Consider the following 14,724-nt stretch of genomic DNA (forward strand, 5'->3'; position numbering starts at 1 on the left):
CAAATACACCAACATTATATAAATAAGTAACTGAAAGTGGAGGTAATATGTCTTCCCACTGCATGTCCACATGGATACCAAGCAGTTTATCTGGACCAAAGGAAGGTCCACGTTCCTGAGCCTCCTCAGTCCAGCTCAGACTGGAGGTTTTCATTCTGGTCCAGCTGATGGAGATGATGTGGAGAGAAAACTCCCGAGGATCAGGTGCAACTGAACCATCACTGGTTAGCAAATTAATATCCTTCAATTGGTGGAGTACACAAACTCCTCCTGTGCTGCTTGTGTCCAGAATTTGGTTTGAACCTTTCCTTGCTGTCACAAACGAGAGTCAGTACTTCAAATTCATCTGCTGTGGTGCACAGTCTGTTTGAGTTAATCACAGGTCCTTTTTCACATTCAAGCTGTAAAGTACGGTTGGGTCACGACTTGATGTCCCAAACAGTTGTGCTGCAACATTCACTGCCGCTGATCACTGCAGGCGTGGCCAGTACTGTGACATGTCCGCTTCACTTCCTGGAACTTGGACTGGAACTGAGACACCGGGAGAAATCAGACCTGATAAGAGGAAGACAGAGTGGTAATTAGAGTAAAGTTATGTGACGGATATTAGACAAACTTTAAAGCTGGGTTTTGAATTTTAGAAAAAGCAAAATTGTAAAGACTTTTCCATTCTTAAGGGTTTCCAAATGAGACATTTAAGCAAAAAAAAATGCGCAGATGTCATGGATATAACTTCCTGTATAGATTGGATAACAATGTTTGTTTACAATAACTATAAGGTAGGAAACCCCCGTGTCATGTACAATAAATTGTGTGAAACAGGAGCAAAGGAACAAAGACAAGGGTAAAGCTGCAGTCGAAAAGTCAAAAAAGTTACCCCCCTTTTCCTAACCACTTTTCCTTGACCTTGATAGAAAATGCCATGAGGTCAAGGAAAGGTGTGAGGAGAATTCAAAAGGAGTAAGAAAAAGACGACCGCGTAGCTCAAAGAATCCGACTGCATTTACACTGGGCGGATACGACTGATGTCACATGGTCCTGCCGTGTGAAAAACCACTATCTAACGATGATGGACTACAAGGAGCGCGTCTATCGCCTGGGTCCGTTTTACCTTGTTGTTTCATGCAGTCATAAATATGTGGACAAATCTGACCTAATTGACATGTTTATAGTGTTTAAAGCAGTATGGCCTGTCAGGACGAAGCAGCTTTTAGTAGCAACAAGTGTTCATATCTCTAAGCGTGACTTGAAACTTCTGCAGCCTGTTTAAGATTAAGGATGAATAAATTAATGATTCTATGATTGTTTTTAAATCACTTATTTTACTTTATTTGTGTTGCAAAATCGTTTAATCTGTATTATCTTACAGTAGAGACACAAATACAGTTTGATTAATTTATTGATTGATTGATTGATTGATTGATTGGAGGTAGGGATTAAGTTACTAAAGGTAAAGTGAAATGTTTTCCACCCTCCTCTTGTATTTGTCCACATGAATCATAAGTTTGATTGTCTGGAAATAACTGTTTAATCCAGTGAAGTTGACATTTAAATCTAAATCTACTATCTTCTGTCATGTTCATGCGTGTTTTCATGATTACTGAGAGGTGCGTAACTTTTCTCCTCTCCTTTCCTAAAGGATGGTCCATTGTTTCCTAGGCTAAAGGAGATAATAAAGGAAGCAATGACGCTCCTTTCCTTATCATTTACAGAATTCAAACCGCTCATATATATTCTTGCTGTTGGGTGTTTGTATTTGATGATTCAGTTTCTGAACATTTGCTGTTTTAAAAAATGTAATCACTAAAAGTTATCGTCAATGTCAAAGCAAAGCTTTGTATTTAATATGATTTGTTTGTTATTCCAGCTTCAGTTCTTATTCCAAGAACTCTTTAAAGTAAAATCATTCCAACTCTCAATTAAATCAATACACCTAAAGTGCCATGTTTTAATAGTTATTATTGACCTTCATCGTGCTTGTGTGTAACAATCTTAAAACCTGTAAGCGCAGAGAGAGAAGAGGGGAGTGTACCGAAGCCGGTCCTACCTGTTGATGACGTTGCAGAGGAGGCCATTGACTGGCTGTTGATGTGTGGCTGCATGTGTGGAGGAGTGTATGTCTCATAACTTCTTCCATTAACAGTGGGGCTGGTGGGCAGCATGCAGGAATACGAGGTCTGACTGGATGCCTGGAAAACATCGACAAATATTACTTATGAGAAAGAAGAAAATCATGTATGAATGTCATGCAGGATTAACAGTGTTGTTACAACCTCACAGGTATCAAGGTCAAGTTAGATCACTTTACTTTAATAAGTGATCACTAAATGTATAGTAATACATTCCACACAGGAGAGGCTGTGAACTTACTTGCATAGGCAGGCTGGCAGCCATACTGAAGCTGGGCATGGCTGGGAGGCTGTAGCTGTTGGACAGAACTGGATCTGACCTTCCCAACATGGATCCAGATGAGAAGGACACTAAAGACACAGGGATGGAGAAAGGGATTTATACAGTATCCAATGAAATATACCTGTACTTACACACTAATAGAATATCTGTATCACACCAACAGATTCAGGTAGATAGTGGTCCAAGTCATTGTTTTGCCAATCACAAGTACATCTGAAATTATCATCAGGTAATCAGTTCATTGTAGAGTTACAGGGTCAGTCCTGCTGCCCACATTTCCAGGTGCAGCATCCTCAGAACTCTATTACCTAGTTCATTCATCTAAATCTTAATGAAATTCATGATGCAAGATTGTAACAGAAGCATCATCGCTGTCTATAATTATACAACTTTATGTTAAGTTGCCTTCAAGCTGTGGCAAATAAAGCAAATGCTTGTTGCACACACAGTGACCCAACATTAGATGAACACTTTGAACACTTTGGGGGTAGGTGTCAGACGAAGTGATTAACTGCACGCTGCCTTTGTTAACATTTTCCAGGGCAAACATTAGTGATTGATACAAATTACTGTTACAGAAAGCAGGATTTTTTGTTTAAAACCAGCGCTTAGGTTTTGTCCACAGGGGGAGCCAAAATCAACACAAACTGAAAGTTCCTCACAGCAGCTTTAAGCATCTGTTTTAAGATCTGTTTTCTTCTTTCTTGCAAATGGTTAGAAGTGATTAAGGGTACCCTTTAATGCCTGCTTAAAGGTCTGTTTTTTTTTCCTTTCTAACACTTGGTTTGGTGGTCATAGTGGGGGTTAAAATAAGAACTCCTTGTTGACTTTTGTCTCACAGAACGTGGCCTCACCTACTTGCTGGACAGTCAGAGCAGTTGCTCTGTGCATCTAATGTTGCCTGTGCAAAATCCTGCAATGCAGAGCTGGATACATCAACCTCCCTTCGCCTCAAGTAAGACCTTCACTGAGGCTCGAGACGCATACTATTTTATAGGTATAAGGCTCAATAGCCAATGAGAACAGCTTTTTTGACACTCATATTGACAGATTGTTGCCAATACACAGGCCTTTAATGTAGGAATCCAACCCAACCACCTAAACTCATCTTGAATGCTGGCTCACTGCCATTTAACTGGCTTTACTTAAACATGAAACCATTAAAGAACATGAATTAGTGCTGGTCAAACGTGTAGTATGTGTACTTGTAGTGTACGTCCTGGTCACTACCTGGTGTGGCAGGTTGTGGTAGAGGTTGGTAAACACTGGAGTTGAAGCTGCTGCTGATGGGAATATGGCTGGAGGAGTTTGACACCTGACGACGCTGATTTCTCAGCTTCTCCTCTCGCCTCCACTTTGCTCGTCTGTTGGAGAACCAAACCTACAACAGGACAGAAGCATTGGTTTCACCATGATTCTGATTCTTATTAATTGCAAATTAATTATTATTTAATTAAACCATTACATACATACACATTAACTAACATGTTAGTGTACAAAGGATAAACAATAATTCCTACCTGTATTCTCGCCTCTGGAAGGTCTATTTTGTTGGCAAGACGTTCTCGGGCAAACACGTCTGGATAGTGAGTCCTTTCAAATTCTGAAACAAGAACACACGGTGTCATTACACAAAAGTTATTTTAAAACAATAAGAGATGAGCAATCATTTCAGACATCCATTATCAAGTAAGGGACTGAAACATGCAGCATGTTTATTTTCTGTCCAAAACAGGCCGTATATACCAAACCATTTTAGCCCATTTCAAGGTTCTTATATTTTTTAGCAGTAAGGCTTTTCCTGTGTTTCTTTGCTCGTCATTACTCGTATTGTCTGCTGATTGAGTGCATTATTTCTCCCTAACAGAATTTGTTAAATGACCACAACTTTTTAACATTGCTTTATTGATTGATTGATGACAAATTATGTCCACACCACAAAACGGTGACGATGAGAAGTCAATAAGCTTCCTTTTTGTAGTGGACACGTGAATCCTCTTGAAGTCTGAAGACATGATACAAAGAGTGATCGCGAAGGTGTGATTGACGGCTCACACAAACACGTGAATTTCAACCAAAGTTAAAGAGTTTGAAAGCTGTGTCGTTATAAACTATCCCACAGCTCGCTCAAATCTAAGTCTTTCATCCTTTATGCAGATACAGATGAACAACACATTTACACAGAAACAACACTCGATGGCTCATCATTATTTATAAGGTATGCAAGATCTGCTGGTGTACGATGTTCTTATGTGAATGTAGCTGTGTAGTGCACTCATGGACAACAGCAGGTACCTTTCTCCAGTGCTTCTATCTGCTCCTGAGTGAAAGACGTCCTGTTTCTCTGCAGCTTCCTCTTCAGCTGAAGCCTCATCTGCGTCTCCTCCGAGTCTTCTCCGTTAGAGCTCACTGAGATGGTGTTCTCCCCTCCGTCTACCTGCGAACACTCTGCAGCAAGGAGGAAAAAAAATGTAAAGATTTATAAATTAAAATTAGTATTTCAAGATAATGTGGTAGCACTTAATAAATGTACAAATAATATACCTATATATATAGAAAAAAGCTACGTAAGTTGGACCGATTTAACTCATGTGAAATAGTAAAAAGAAGGTTTATTAGCAATCAATGAATAGCAAGCAGCTAATTAATCAGCCATCCATATACATTTCTTCACTAAAACCTCGGCGTTGATCAGAGTAGACAATACAATATGTAATATTCAGATCCATGAAAGTAAACCATGCGTGTAAGTTGGAGATGAATGAAGGCACAGGGCACTTCAGAGAGGAGATCTCAGAGCAGACGGGAGCTCGACTCCAGCTCCCCGTGGAACTCATGTTATTTGCGGTGCTAGCCTAATTATTCATTATCCCCAGCAGACAGAGACTGCAAAACAGAATGAAGCCATTGCTCAGTGTCACAATCAGTCAGGCAGAAAGAGACACAAATGAGAGCAGACGCCCCCTCTCCCTCCTCCACACACACACACACACACACACACACGCACACGTGCAGGCAGAGGCGTGCTGCAGACTGATGGGGAGGCAGCAGCCGTGGTATACAGCATGACTTTGTTTCACTGTTGTAATCCCAGGGTGCTGGAGGAGGAGCAGCAGCATATGAGTCTACTCCACACAGCAAATGGGGCCCTCAGCCACACAGAGTGAAGGAAGAGGAGGAAGCTGCTCGTGTCATTCTGTACACAATGTGTCCTCTGTTCAGTATCGTGGATTTCGTGGATATCGTGGGTTTATGGTGCAAGTGGGCAACTGTGGCTGCTACATGATGCAATGGTTTTGTGCAGCACAAATATTTGACTTGAATCTGACCGGAGATCAACTCACCAGAAGTTCTTGGTTTATAAAATAACTAAAATTAAGGTTTTTCTTGCTTTGTCTGTGTTTCTGGCACGACATTGATGGCAATGGTTTGTTCAACGACCTCGGGCAAAACACAGACTGCTGAAATTTTTATCTTTAGACTGTGGCAGTACAACTCATTTATTCAAGCATCTCTATTACCCCTTTCCCACTGAAATTAGCGTGTTGACGCAGGTTTTTCAGACCCGGGAAGACCTGGGTCTGTTTTCCCATTGCCAGTGAAGTATACTCCTGTCGGTCTCTCTCAGAAACAGGGTTAGTAGACAGTGAAGATGTTACAGTGCTTAGGGGTTGTATTGTATCTATTACTGTCAAATTTGGAACGATGTTCGAGCTCTGCTCGGACGGAGGCGGGCTTAATTTGTAGCTGAGATGACAAGGAGTCGCAGAACCGACGAAGCAAAGCATCGTGCCGGAAAGGGGCAGAGATTCGTGTTTTTAGGGTTTTGTGTTCCCATCAATGCCAATCAGAGCTGTGGCGATAATTACCCGAGGCTACTGCAGAGTCATTTGACCCGGGTCTGAATGCCAATTGTAACCTTTTCCACTAAGCAAAAAAGCCGGGTGTTAGCGGGTGTTAGTGGGTTTTTTGACCAGTGGGAAAGTGGCTAATCAGAGGCATGTTGCACAAGTCAGCGGCAGCCCGAAAACGCCCACTGAAATGCAATTACAACAGTGATATCAAATTAATTCAGTGATTGGTCATTACTGAAGCTCTGATGGATTGCAACATGAGATTCTGTGTTTCTGCATCTAATGATATATGTGCTACTCTCACCCCAACAGCATTGCTTAAAATCTGCTCTTAGAAGAACAGAGAGTCTCACCAGTGGTAGTGAGTGCGGGCCAAGTATTATAGAAGTTGTGACAGTAAAGTAGCAGTAGTAGTAGTAGTGTTGGTGTGAGTGTCTCACCAATGGTAGTGAGTGTAGTTTTAGTATTATAGTGGTAATATTAACATTAAAGTAGCTATAGTAGTATGAGGAAGTGTCCTACCATTGGCAGTGATTGTAGTCCCAGTGTACCACCCTGAGCGTCCTCCCCAGGTGGTTTGTCCGTTGAGCATCTTGAGTTTGTCAAACATCACTTCAGCTCCCACTGTGCCCATTTGCTGCTTGTCACTGGTCAGGTTCCTGAGCACTCGATTTATTGAAGAAACCTGGCGATTAACACAACAACAAGGTCATTATTTTAGTGGATATTGAAGCTATTGGTGAACGGAATCTACAGAAGCAGATACTGTCCAAAACCAAACCAAGCATTAATGACCTCAGCAAATAAATCATCCTCAGCAAGACCTATTGTATCTATTTTAAGAAACTCTTTAATGGTTAGGTTTTTTAGAGTGCATTCACCTGCTTCATCTTGTTTTTGTGCTCAATAACAGGCTTGCTGATTAGTTTTGACTAACTCTGCACAAACCTCTAACCACCATGACTTGGCTGAAGAGCAGAAGGGTCTTACACTTGGTATATTGTCGTTGGTGCAGACTCCTTCTGCCAGGAGTCGGTCTCTGATCTCCCAGGCGAAAATCGATGGGCACTCTCTCTTGTACTGAGCGATCTTTCCCACCACCTCTGGGGTGGCCACCCTGGGTTTACTTCCTCCTATGGCCCGAGGACGGATTGAACCGGTCTCGTAGTATCTGCCCAGGATCTTACTCACACAACCGTTAGACACCTGGATGCAAAAACAGCACACATCAGACACATTATTGGGGCTGGGGGAAAACATATTGGCTTCCAAAAGGTCTCTGTTTGGTAGATGATCATGGCAATGAGGAACTCCAACAGCTATTTGTGGCTCCAGAGAGAGTTGTGTTTCAGTTGGGGCTGGAGGTTACAAGTTCAAAATGAAAAAAGGGTACAGATTAAGAAAAAAATATACTTTTTAAAGTTAGCTTAGCTTAAGTTAGTCCCCACTCGCATCAAATTACACAAAGGTAACTATGTGTTTCCTTCAGAGGTCATACCTTCTTCTTGATTTTTAACTGTTGGAAGTTTTCCCACAAATGCATCTGCTAGAAAGACATAAATGATGGACAATGGACTTTCCCTCATGGTTCTCCATAACAATTAAAGGAGGAAGGGAAAGGTGGATGTCAACCCAATGATCCACCCACTTTCCTCCATATAAGGTGTGGTGGCTATATCAACATTAGAACCTCCACCTTCTTTGTTCCTAACCTACAACAATCATAATACTCATGATTACCGAAGTATGTCAGTTAAATGTAAACATGCGTCAGATAACTGACTGTCTTGATGTACAGTGACACACCAGGTACAATGGGATACCACCCCTTAGTCTGATCTCTACATGTTTCTCTGTGTGTGACCTTTGACCCACATTAATGTTGTTCTGCAACCATACTTGAATACTTCTGACCCTATGCTGTAGACTGACATGTATCACTCCAGAAAGGTAGGCACCACACCCAAACCACAGAAGACTCTGTTCTTGATGCTGGGTTGTAGCTAGCTGCTACAGCGTGCTAGCATCCACATGAAGCTGACACTTGAAGGGTGATTGCCTCAATGTCTAAAGGCATGTTATGTGTGTATACATTATGTTTCAGATAAAGTAATTATCATGTTTAGTTACACTCACAATTGTTTGAAGTACATGGTATTAATACCTTGGTGACTTTACCTGTAGTATTCTGGATATGTCGCAGGGTCGAGCTCCGCTGTGTGCCAGCTCCACTATCTTCTGCCTGGTGGTATCAGGTAAAGGTCTCCCATTCACAAAAACACCGCCCAGCTGGTTTACTCCACTGTGACCTACACACACACAGATAGCACAAAAAGAGCTTCAGCTATTGGTTTGCTGAGCTTTAACTACTCTATAGTGACTTAAAAAAAAAAAGACTCTGTCTTAAGCAGAACTGAAAAGACGTCTAAGTACAATGAACTGAAGCCACACTGATCAGCCACATGCAGGAGGGGGGGGGGGGGGGGGGCAGCAGGAAACACAGGTGAAAGCAAATTAATGTCAAGCTGCACACGGGCACTTCTTTCTGTTTCTGTTTTATGCTTAAAATGTTCTGCTGATCAACATGTTGCAGGTCAGACATGTTTCCCTCAGCAGCAGCAGCAGCAGCAGACCACAGTCTGTGCTGTGACACAGTGCAGGTTAAGTAGGGATTTACAGAATCAATTGTCTATTGTCACTTAATGGCTCTGTGGGGGAAAGCATATTGCAGATTTATAAACCTCTCAACGGGGCATTAATAAATCATAGAGCCAGCCAAAACACACACACACACACACACACACACACACACCCACACACACACTGCTCCGAATGAAAACCAGTTTCACTACATGAAGACTTCCACAAAAACGATTACAATAAATCATTAATAAATAATCATAGCAGGGTGTGAAGAGCATCGTCCTTGATAAAACTACATTTCTCATGACCAGGATGTTTCCCCTCACAGACACTTGATGCTTTAGGCTGTTGGATCTTACAGGTTTGTGTTTAACTTAAATAAAGGTTCAAAGCTATCAAATATTTACATTTTAGTCAGTCACCGGTAAATAACCTGCCTTGACTTAAGGCAGTTTGTGAAACAATAAAAATATATATCATTTATATTTGTGTACACGGACACATATTTCCCTTTCTTCCATGTCAATCCGCTTAAAGTCCGAACTAATGGATTTCAAATGGAAGTATATTTAATGCCTGCAACATGGAAGCCTTTAGGAAGAGCGGTGATGTGGAGTATAAAGCCAGAAAGTTTGCTCAGGTGGCATTCAAGGCGATGGATGTGTCAGACATCACAGGCCTCTCATCCAGGACACAGAGCTCGAGTCGCGTGTCACACAAACGCTCAGAGTTGACTGACAGTCGTGTGTGTAACATAAACGTCCTCCTTTTATAGATTCCTTAATTAAGCGTATGTCAACCGAAAGCAGGATCCTTTTTCTAAACCTAACTGCTTTGGCACCTGAGTATGGTCACGTTCAGACACTAAAACTTTGATTAGGTAAAAAAATCAATCAGGGTGTGGGCTAAACATTGACTTCTAGTTTCACACAGGAGACGAACAGCTGTCTCCTGGCTGAAAGAGAGGAAGCTTTCGAGTGTAGAGCTCTGAAAGTTGCTGTGCATGACATTCGTGCCAACACCACATAATGCGATTGAGCTACATGACATGAAAATACCTTTTAGTTATTTAGAGCACAAAGACAGACCTGCACTCACTAAGAACACAGTATTTCACTCTGACTGAGGTAGCAGTGCATGCGGATCAGATGATTTCGCTTTTTTTGTTTGGTTTGGTTTTTAGTTTATGCACCAAAACTGCGAGGTTGGGTTTCAGGAAATTCCTTTGGTTAATAAACAACTCTTTAGGTTTCACTTTCGCTATTTTATTAAAAATGTGTAGCGAGAAGACCTAATGGGAACTAGTGAGAACACTAATAAGACACACATTACTCTGTGTGTGACGCAGGGTGTAAGGCTCGCACCCCCTGGTGAAGAACAATGTTTTCAGGCAGTCCCTCTGACTGTAAGTGTTTGAGGTGTTTTTTCAGAAAAGGGCTGAGATTTGTTAATTGTTGTAAATTCGTTCGGAGCGGGTTATAAATAGTCTGATTAAATTTTTTTGCTGATTAATTGTCAGAATAGTGTATCTTTAGTTTATCTGCATAAGGAAAGTGATGGAGAGTTTTTAATAAGAACAGACACAATGCAATATAAAAATATTTTGTCCTGAAAATTGAAGATTTTTTAAATAATTGATGAATTAAATGATCTAATCAAACAAATTATTTCTTAATGAAGTGTTATTCACTATTAGAAGAACCCAGCTCTGCCCGGGCTCTGCCTGTTCATTCAAATCCACAGAGCGACTCCGACCCCTCCCCCTCCTCTCTTGAGGTAGAACTACTCCAGTGGAAAAACAGATGGATAACCTGGATGAGAGAGGGTTTATATTCCACTACACCTCACACTATCGTTTGAACTTCTCTTCTGCTTAATTAAATTACAGTTGGAGTCACGGCCCCCGTAGAAGCAGTTGACTTTGAGTGGGCTGGTGGATTATTTCACCCTGTACCTCTCCGTCACGCTGCCTCGCATCACGTTTACTTTGTGTTTAGGGGTTGATCGTTGTGCCGGAGAAATGTTAATCACGGTGTCATTTCCCACAGGAGCACACCCGGGCTTCCCTCCGCTGACACACAATTAATAGACAGACATATGGAGTCAATTTGGCTGTGGTCCCTCTGTGACACACAAAAACACACATACGCGCGCACACACACACACACACACACACACACAGCAAGCGAGCCCATGGGAGGAGCAGCTGAGCAGCTTTCATACTGAACCTGGCTGAATTAGTTCTAGCTTTAACCATGTGCGGTTCTTACTGAAACGTTCTCCATATTAAAGGACAAAATGTGTAGTTTGTGTGTAATAAATCTGTTTCATGGGGTTAAGGTTCAACATCTTACGTGACATCCAAAGGCAAGTCTACATCATTGAAACAGCAAAGAGCCTGCACAGAAGACTAAATGAACACAGGAAACAGCAGCTGTCTCTGAACACCAGAGCAAAACAACGGGAAAGAGGTCGGAGGTCATCGAGGTGGCGTAAGGGGACAGCTCGGTCAAAACGTGTTGCCATCTCTCCTCATATTGGAGCACCTGACATCAGATCACTGAAGTTTCATTGTTAGTTCACATGATAACTTCAAATCTGATTATTATTTCATCCTGAGGTGTGAACAACAAGTGAAACGCTGCTTTGAAAGCATCTATTACTTCACATCGGAAGAAGTTTAACTTAACAAACGTACTCTAGTGAGACATCTAGCTTGGACAGACAGTTTTGTAGACAGCGTCCATCCGTCAGACACGTGCCTCTAATTCATCACTGTGGCTCAGTGGTAGAGTCGGTCGTCTCTCAATCAAAAGGTTGGGGGTTCGATCTCTGACTGCTACAGTCACATGTCGAAGCGTCCTTGGGTAAGACACTGAACCCCAAATCTGAGTATGAATCTAGTTAGTAAGTTCCTGATTGGAGATTACCACTTTGCCATCAGTGTGTGAGTCTGTGTAGTGTAAAAGCACTGTGCGTGGTCCAACAACTAGAAAAGCGCTATGTAAGTGCAGTCCTTTTGCAGTCTATCTAACTTGTCTGAGCATTTGTTAATAAGGGAAAAATTATCAAAACCAAACTGACCTTTAAGGTTTTCAAGATTAGTTTTCGGATTTAAAACACAACCAAATATGTTTCACTGATGAGCTGCACAATCCAGTTTTCTGGCGTACAACTGAGACAAAAACTTTCTGCAGCTTTGTTGTATATTTGGTTAACATGTCTGGTTTAGTTTTGATAAGTTTCCTATAAATAAGTGTATCATTACTTATAATAAAAAGTATACATTGTGCCTTCGGTGCTTCAGGAGTGTCTCTGTCAAACAACATACTGTCTCCTCTTGAGTTTAAACTGCTCTACAGAAAACACTTCCCACAATAGGAGACACTTTAACACTCACGTGTGAGGTCAGTTTTTGCGCAGGCATGGAGCACAGTTTGTATGTGTTTGAGCCAATCAGCTTCTGTGGTGGCTTAAAAAGTTAAATTCTTATATATTATGGTTTAAGTCAAGTCCACACAAAACTACAGCTTATCCTTCAGCTAGAATGTTCCTCTCCAACACATGGATACAGTACGTACACACGCACACAGATATCAAGAGAGAGTTAGATACTGTACAGAATGCAGCAAACTGATTGAACCCACTTTAATTCCAATCACTTCCTAATATAACCCGAGCTTCATTCACTAATGATCTTACTAAATGAATATTGGTTCACCTCCAGCTGCTCCATTTTCCCTCTTTGGATTTAGCAGTGATTAGAGTGGAGGTGGTGTGTTGACACATTTAACCCGATGCTACAGACCAACAGGAGTCTGTCAGCATCCACCCCGTGTCACCCAAGGTGAGGTGGGCGCAAGGGGTAGAAGCAGTGCATTGTGGGACTGATACTGGTCAGAGGAAAGATGCAGGACAATGAAACACAAAGCAAACACACACACACAGACAGAGAAGTAATCCACACACCTTCACTGCAGAGAGCGTGGACCTCTTGTCCCGCAGTAAGAAAGAAGAAACCAGGTGGAGTTCAATGTCAGTCACACTCACTGATCTCACACCACAGTGTCTGACTCTGAGGGCAACTCTGGTGTTGTTTAACCTGGACCCTAATTTTGAATATTTTTGGGGTCTTAATGACTAAAAGGTACAAAAAGTGTAGAAAGGCTGTGATGGCTGCAACATAATCCTTGAGAGCGAATGCCCAACATCATTACAGAAGTTGGATATCCCTTCTGTAGAGGAGTTAAATAGTTCTTAAACTACAAAACAGTACGTCTGTTCACTTCAAAGCCACCACCCAGCTAGAAATGTTTTGTTCTAAGAACGTTCTGAGAATGTTACGTGCGATGTTCTGGTAATGTTTTGAGCGGGAAGCTTTTATTTGGTTCCCACAATGTTCCTCTTAACAGTAGCAGAACGTTCTCTGAAAACATTTTCAGAAAGCTGCCGTGAGAATGTTCAGATCACATTTCAGGAACGTTTTATAAATCACGTTCTGATAGTTCAGGCCTTGATAACATCCTGAAAAGATCCTCAGAATGTTGCAGTTAAAACGTTTTGTCTTTAAGTTTTAACGTTACAGGAACTTTTATTTGAAATGATAAACATCTTTAAAACGTTCTTTGAATATTAGATTAAAATGTTTTCTTTCAAACATAATTAGAGCTTGTAGGTAATGTTAGCCGATGTTATGGGAACGTTCCTTGCTAGCTGGGAAGACTCCATTGACAAAAACATATTAGCTCTCAGAACACAGAAGTTGCTTATACCATCAAAAGGTCATTTAGACTGCAAATAAAAAATCAGACAAATGTTTGAAAATGTTAGAAATCCCTTTGAACTATTAAAGATTTACAGTGAAATTAAAACAACCCTTTTGACATGACTTATTTTTGACTTATTTTTGTTGTTTTGTACATCATTTTTATCCAAAAATAATAAGAGAGCAATAAAAGAATTGTATTATTAACACATAATAACACAGAGATTCACTTCTCATGACAGCTAAAGATAATGTAACATTTGAATTATAAGACAGTAACAAACACTTCAGAGGTGTAACTCACTGTTTTGCATCATCGAGGCCACACCGGTCTCCCAGCTTGTTTGGCTTCTGAAATCTGTGTGAAAAAGAAATCATCTCTTACTGTGCTGTTACAGTACATGCATCGACAGTATCATCTCATCCTGGACACCAAAGGAAGAATACGTCAACACAACTTTTCTATTTATACGTTTGGAGGAAACTTTTCATCGGATATAAAAACATGTTGAGGGGGAAAAGGAGACAGAGACAGTGTCTGGACAGAATGTCTGAATGCCCAAATGTCCTGCAATTGCTTCATATGCTAATGTATGCTAATGTCCATAAAGTTATGAGACATGAGCTTTCTCACTCAGGTTCATTGCTACATCTTTATCTATAAATCCATCCTGCTTCCCTCTTATCTTAAAATATCTCTCTTACTGTTTGTGCTTTCATTAAATGGGTTTGCACTGAACTTGGCAAACAGGCCCCCTGCAGCCTGAAACACCTGCAGACAGACTTACAGCTCGAGAACATGAGGACGATGAGTCCGCTCTCTGTGTCCTTTTTTAAGACATGGGATTCTAAAAGTTGCCACTGATTTAGTTTTTTACGTCATTTATTTTGGGCTTCCTCATTAAAGAGATTTTGTAATCTCAGTTGGACTTAACTGGTTAAATAAAAATGTAACAATGATAATTAAAGTGAGTGCAGACAGAATAAGCTGTGTTGTTCTGGCCTTCACTCTACAAAAACACAGGCACATTTCTGATCAATGTCACATTT

The 14,724-nt window shown here is 41.1% G+C and overlaps 1 protein-coding gene across 5 annotated transcripts; it reads right to left on the reverse strand.

Moving 5' to 3' along the window:
• Positions 1-469: 469 nt before the first annotated feature.
• On the reverse strand, positions 470-14,039 carry LOC138612494 (paired box protein Pax-6-like). Of its 5 annotated transcripts, none has more exons than XM_069685783.1 (10): positions 13,979-14,039; positions 8,445-8,575; positions 7,257-7,472; positions 6,789-6,951; positions 4,708-4,860; positions 3,933-4,015; positions 3,640-3,793; positions 2,371-2,480; positions 2,048-2,189; positions 470-555 (listed from the first exon to the last, which is right to left on the reverse strand). In XM_069685783.1, the coding sequence occupies exons 1-10, from the start codon at positions 13,989-13,991 to the stop codon at positions 470-472; spliced, it is 1,251 nt and encodes a 416-aa protein (XP_069541884.1). In that variant the 5' UTR covers positions 13,992-14,039. The 5 variants fall into 5 exon arrangements, with proteins under 5 accessions (XP_069541884.1, XP_069541883.1, XP_069541882.1 ...); XM_069685782.1 differs by having other exon boundaries at positions 2,048-2,181; positions 2,360-2,480; positions 7,458-7,472; positions 13,979-14,028; XM_069685781.1 differs by having other exon boundaries at positions 2,048-2,181; positions 2,360-2,480; positions 13,979-14,028.
• Positions 14,040-14,724: the final 685 nt, after the last annotated feature.

This window comes from Semicossyphus pulcher, unplaced genomic scaffold, assembly GCF_022749685.1.
Source record: "Semicossyphus pulcher isolate SPU_LCO1_2020_fin unplaced genomic scaffold, fSemPul1.0.p SCAF_8, whole genome shotgun sequence".
In the NCBI taxonomy this organism is placed as follows: Eukaryota; Metazoa; Chordata; class Actinopteri; order Labriformes; family Labridae; genus Semicossyphus; species Semicossyphus pulcher.

Bases quoted from the DNA above. Each gene is read 5' to 3' on its own strand.
- LOC138612494 (XM_069685779.1), bottom strand. The intron at 7,546-8,439 runs GTCACCAAGGTA...TCTACCAAACAG, and splicing joins TCCAGAATACTACAGGTAAA to AGACCTTTTGGAAGCCAATA. The intron at 556-2,047 runs GTAGGACCGGCT...TCCTCTTATCAG, and splicing joins CTCTGCAACGTCATCAACAG to GTCTGATTTCTCCCGGTGTC.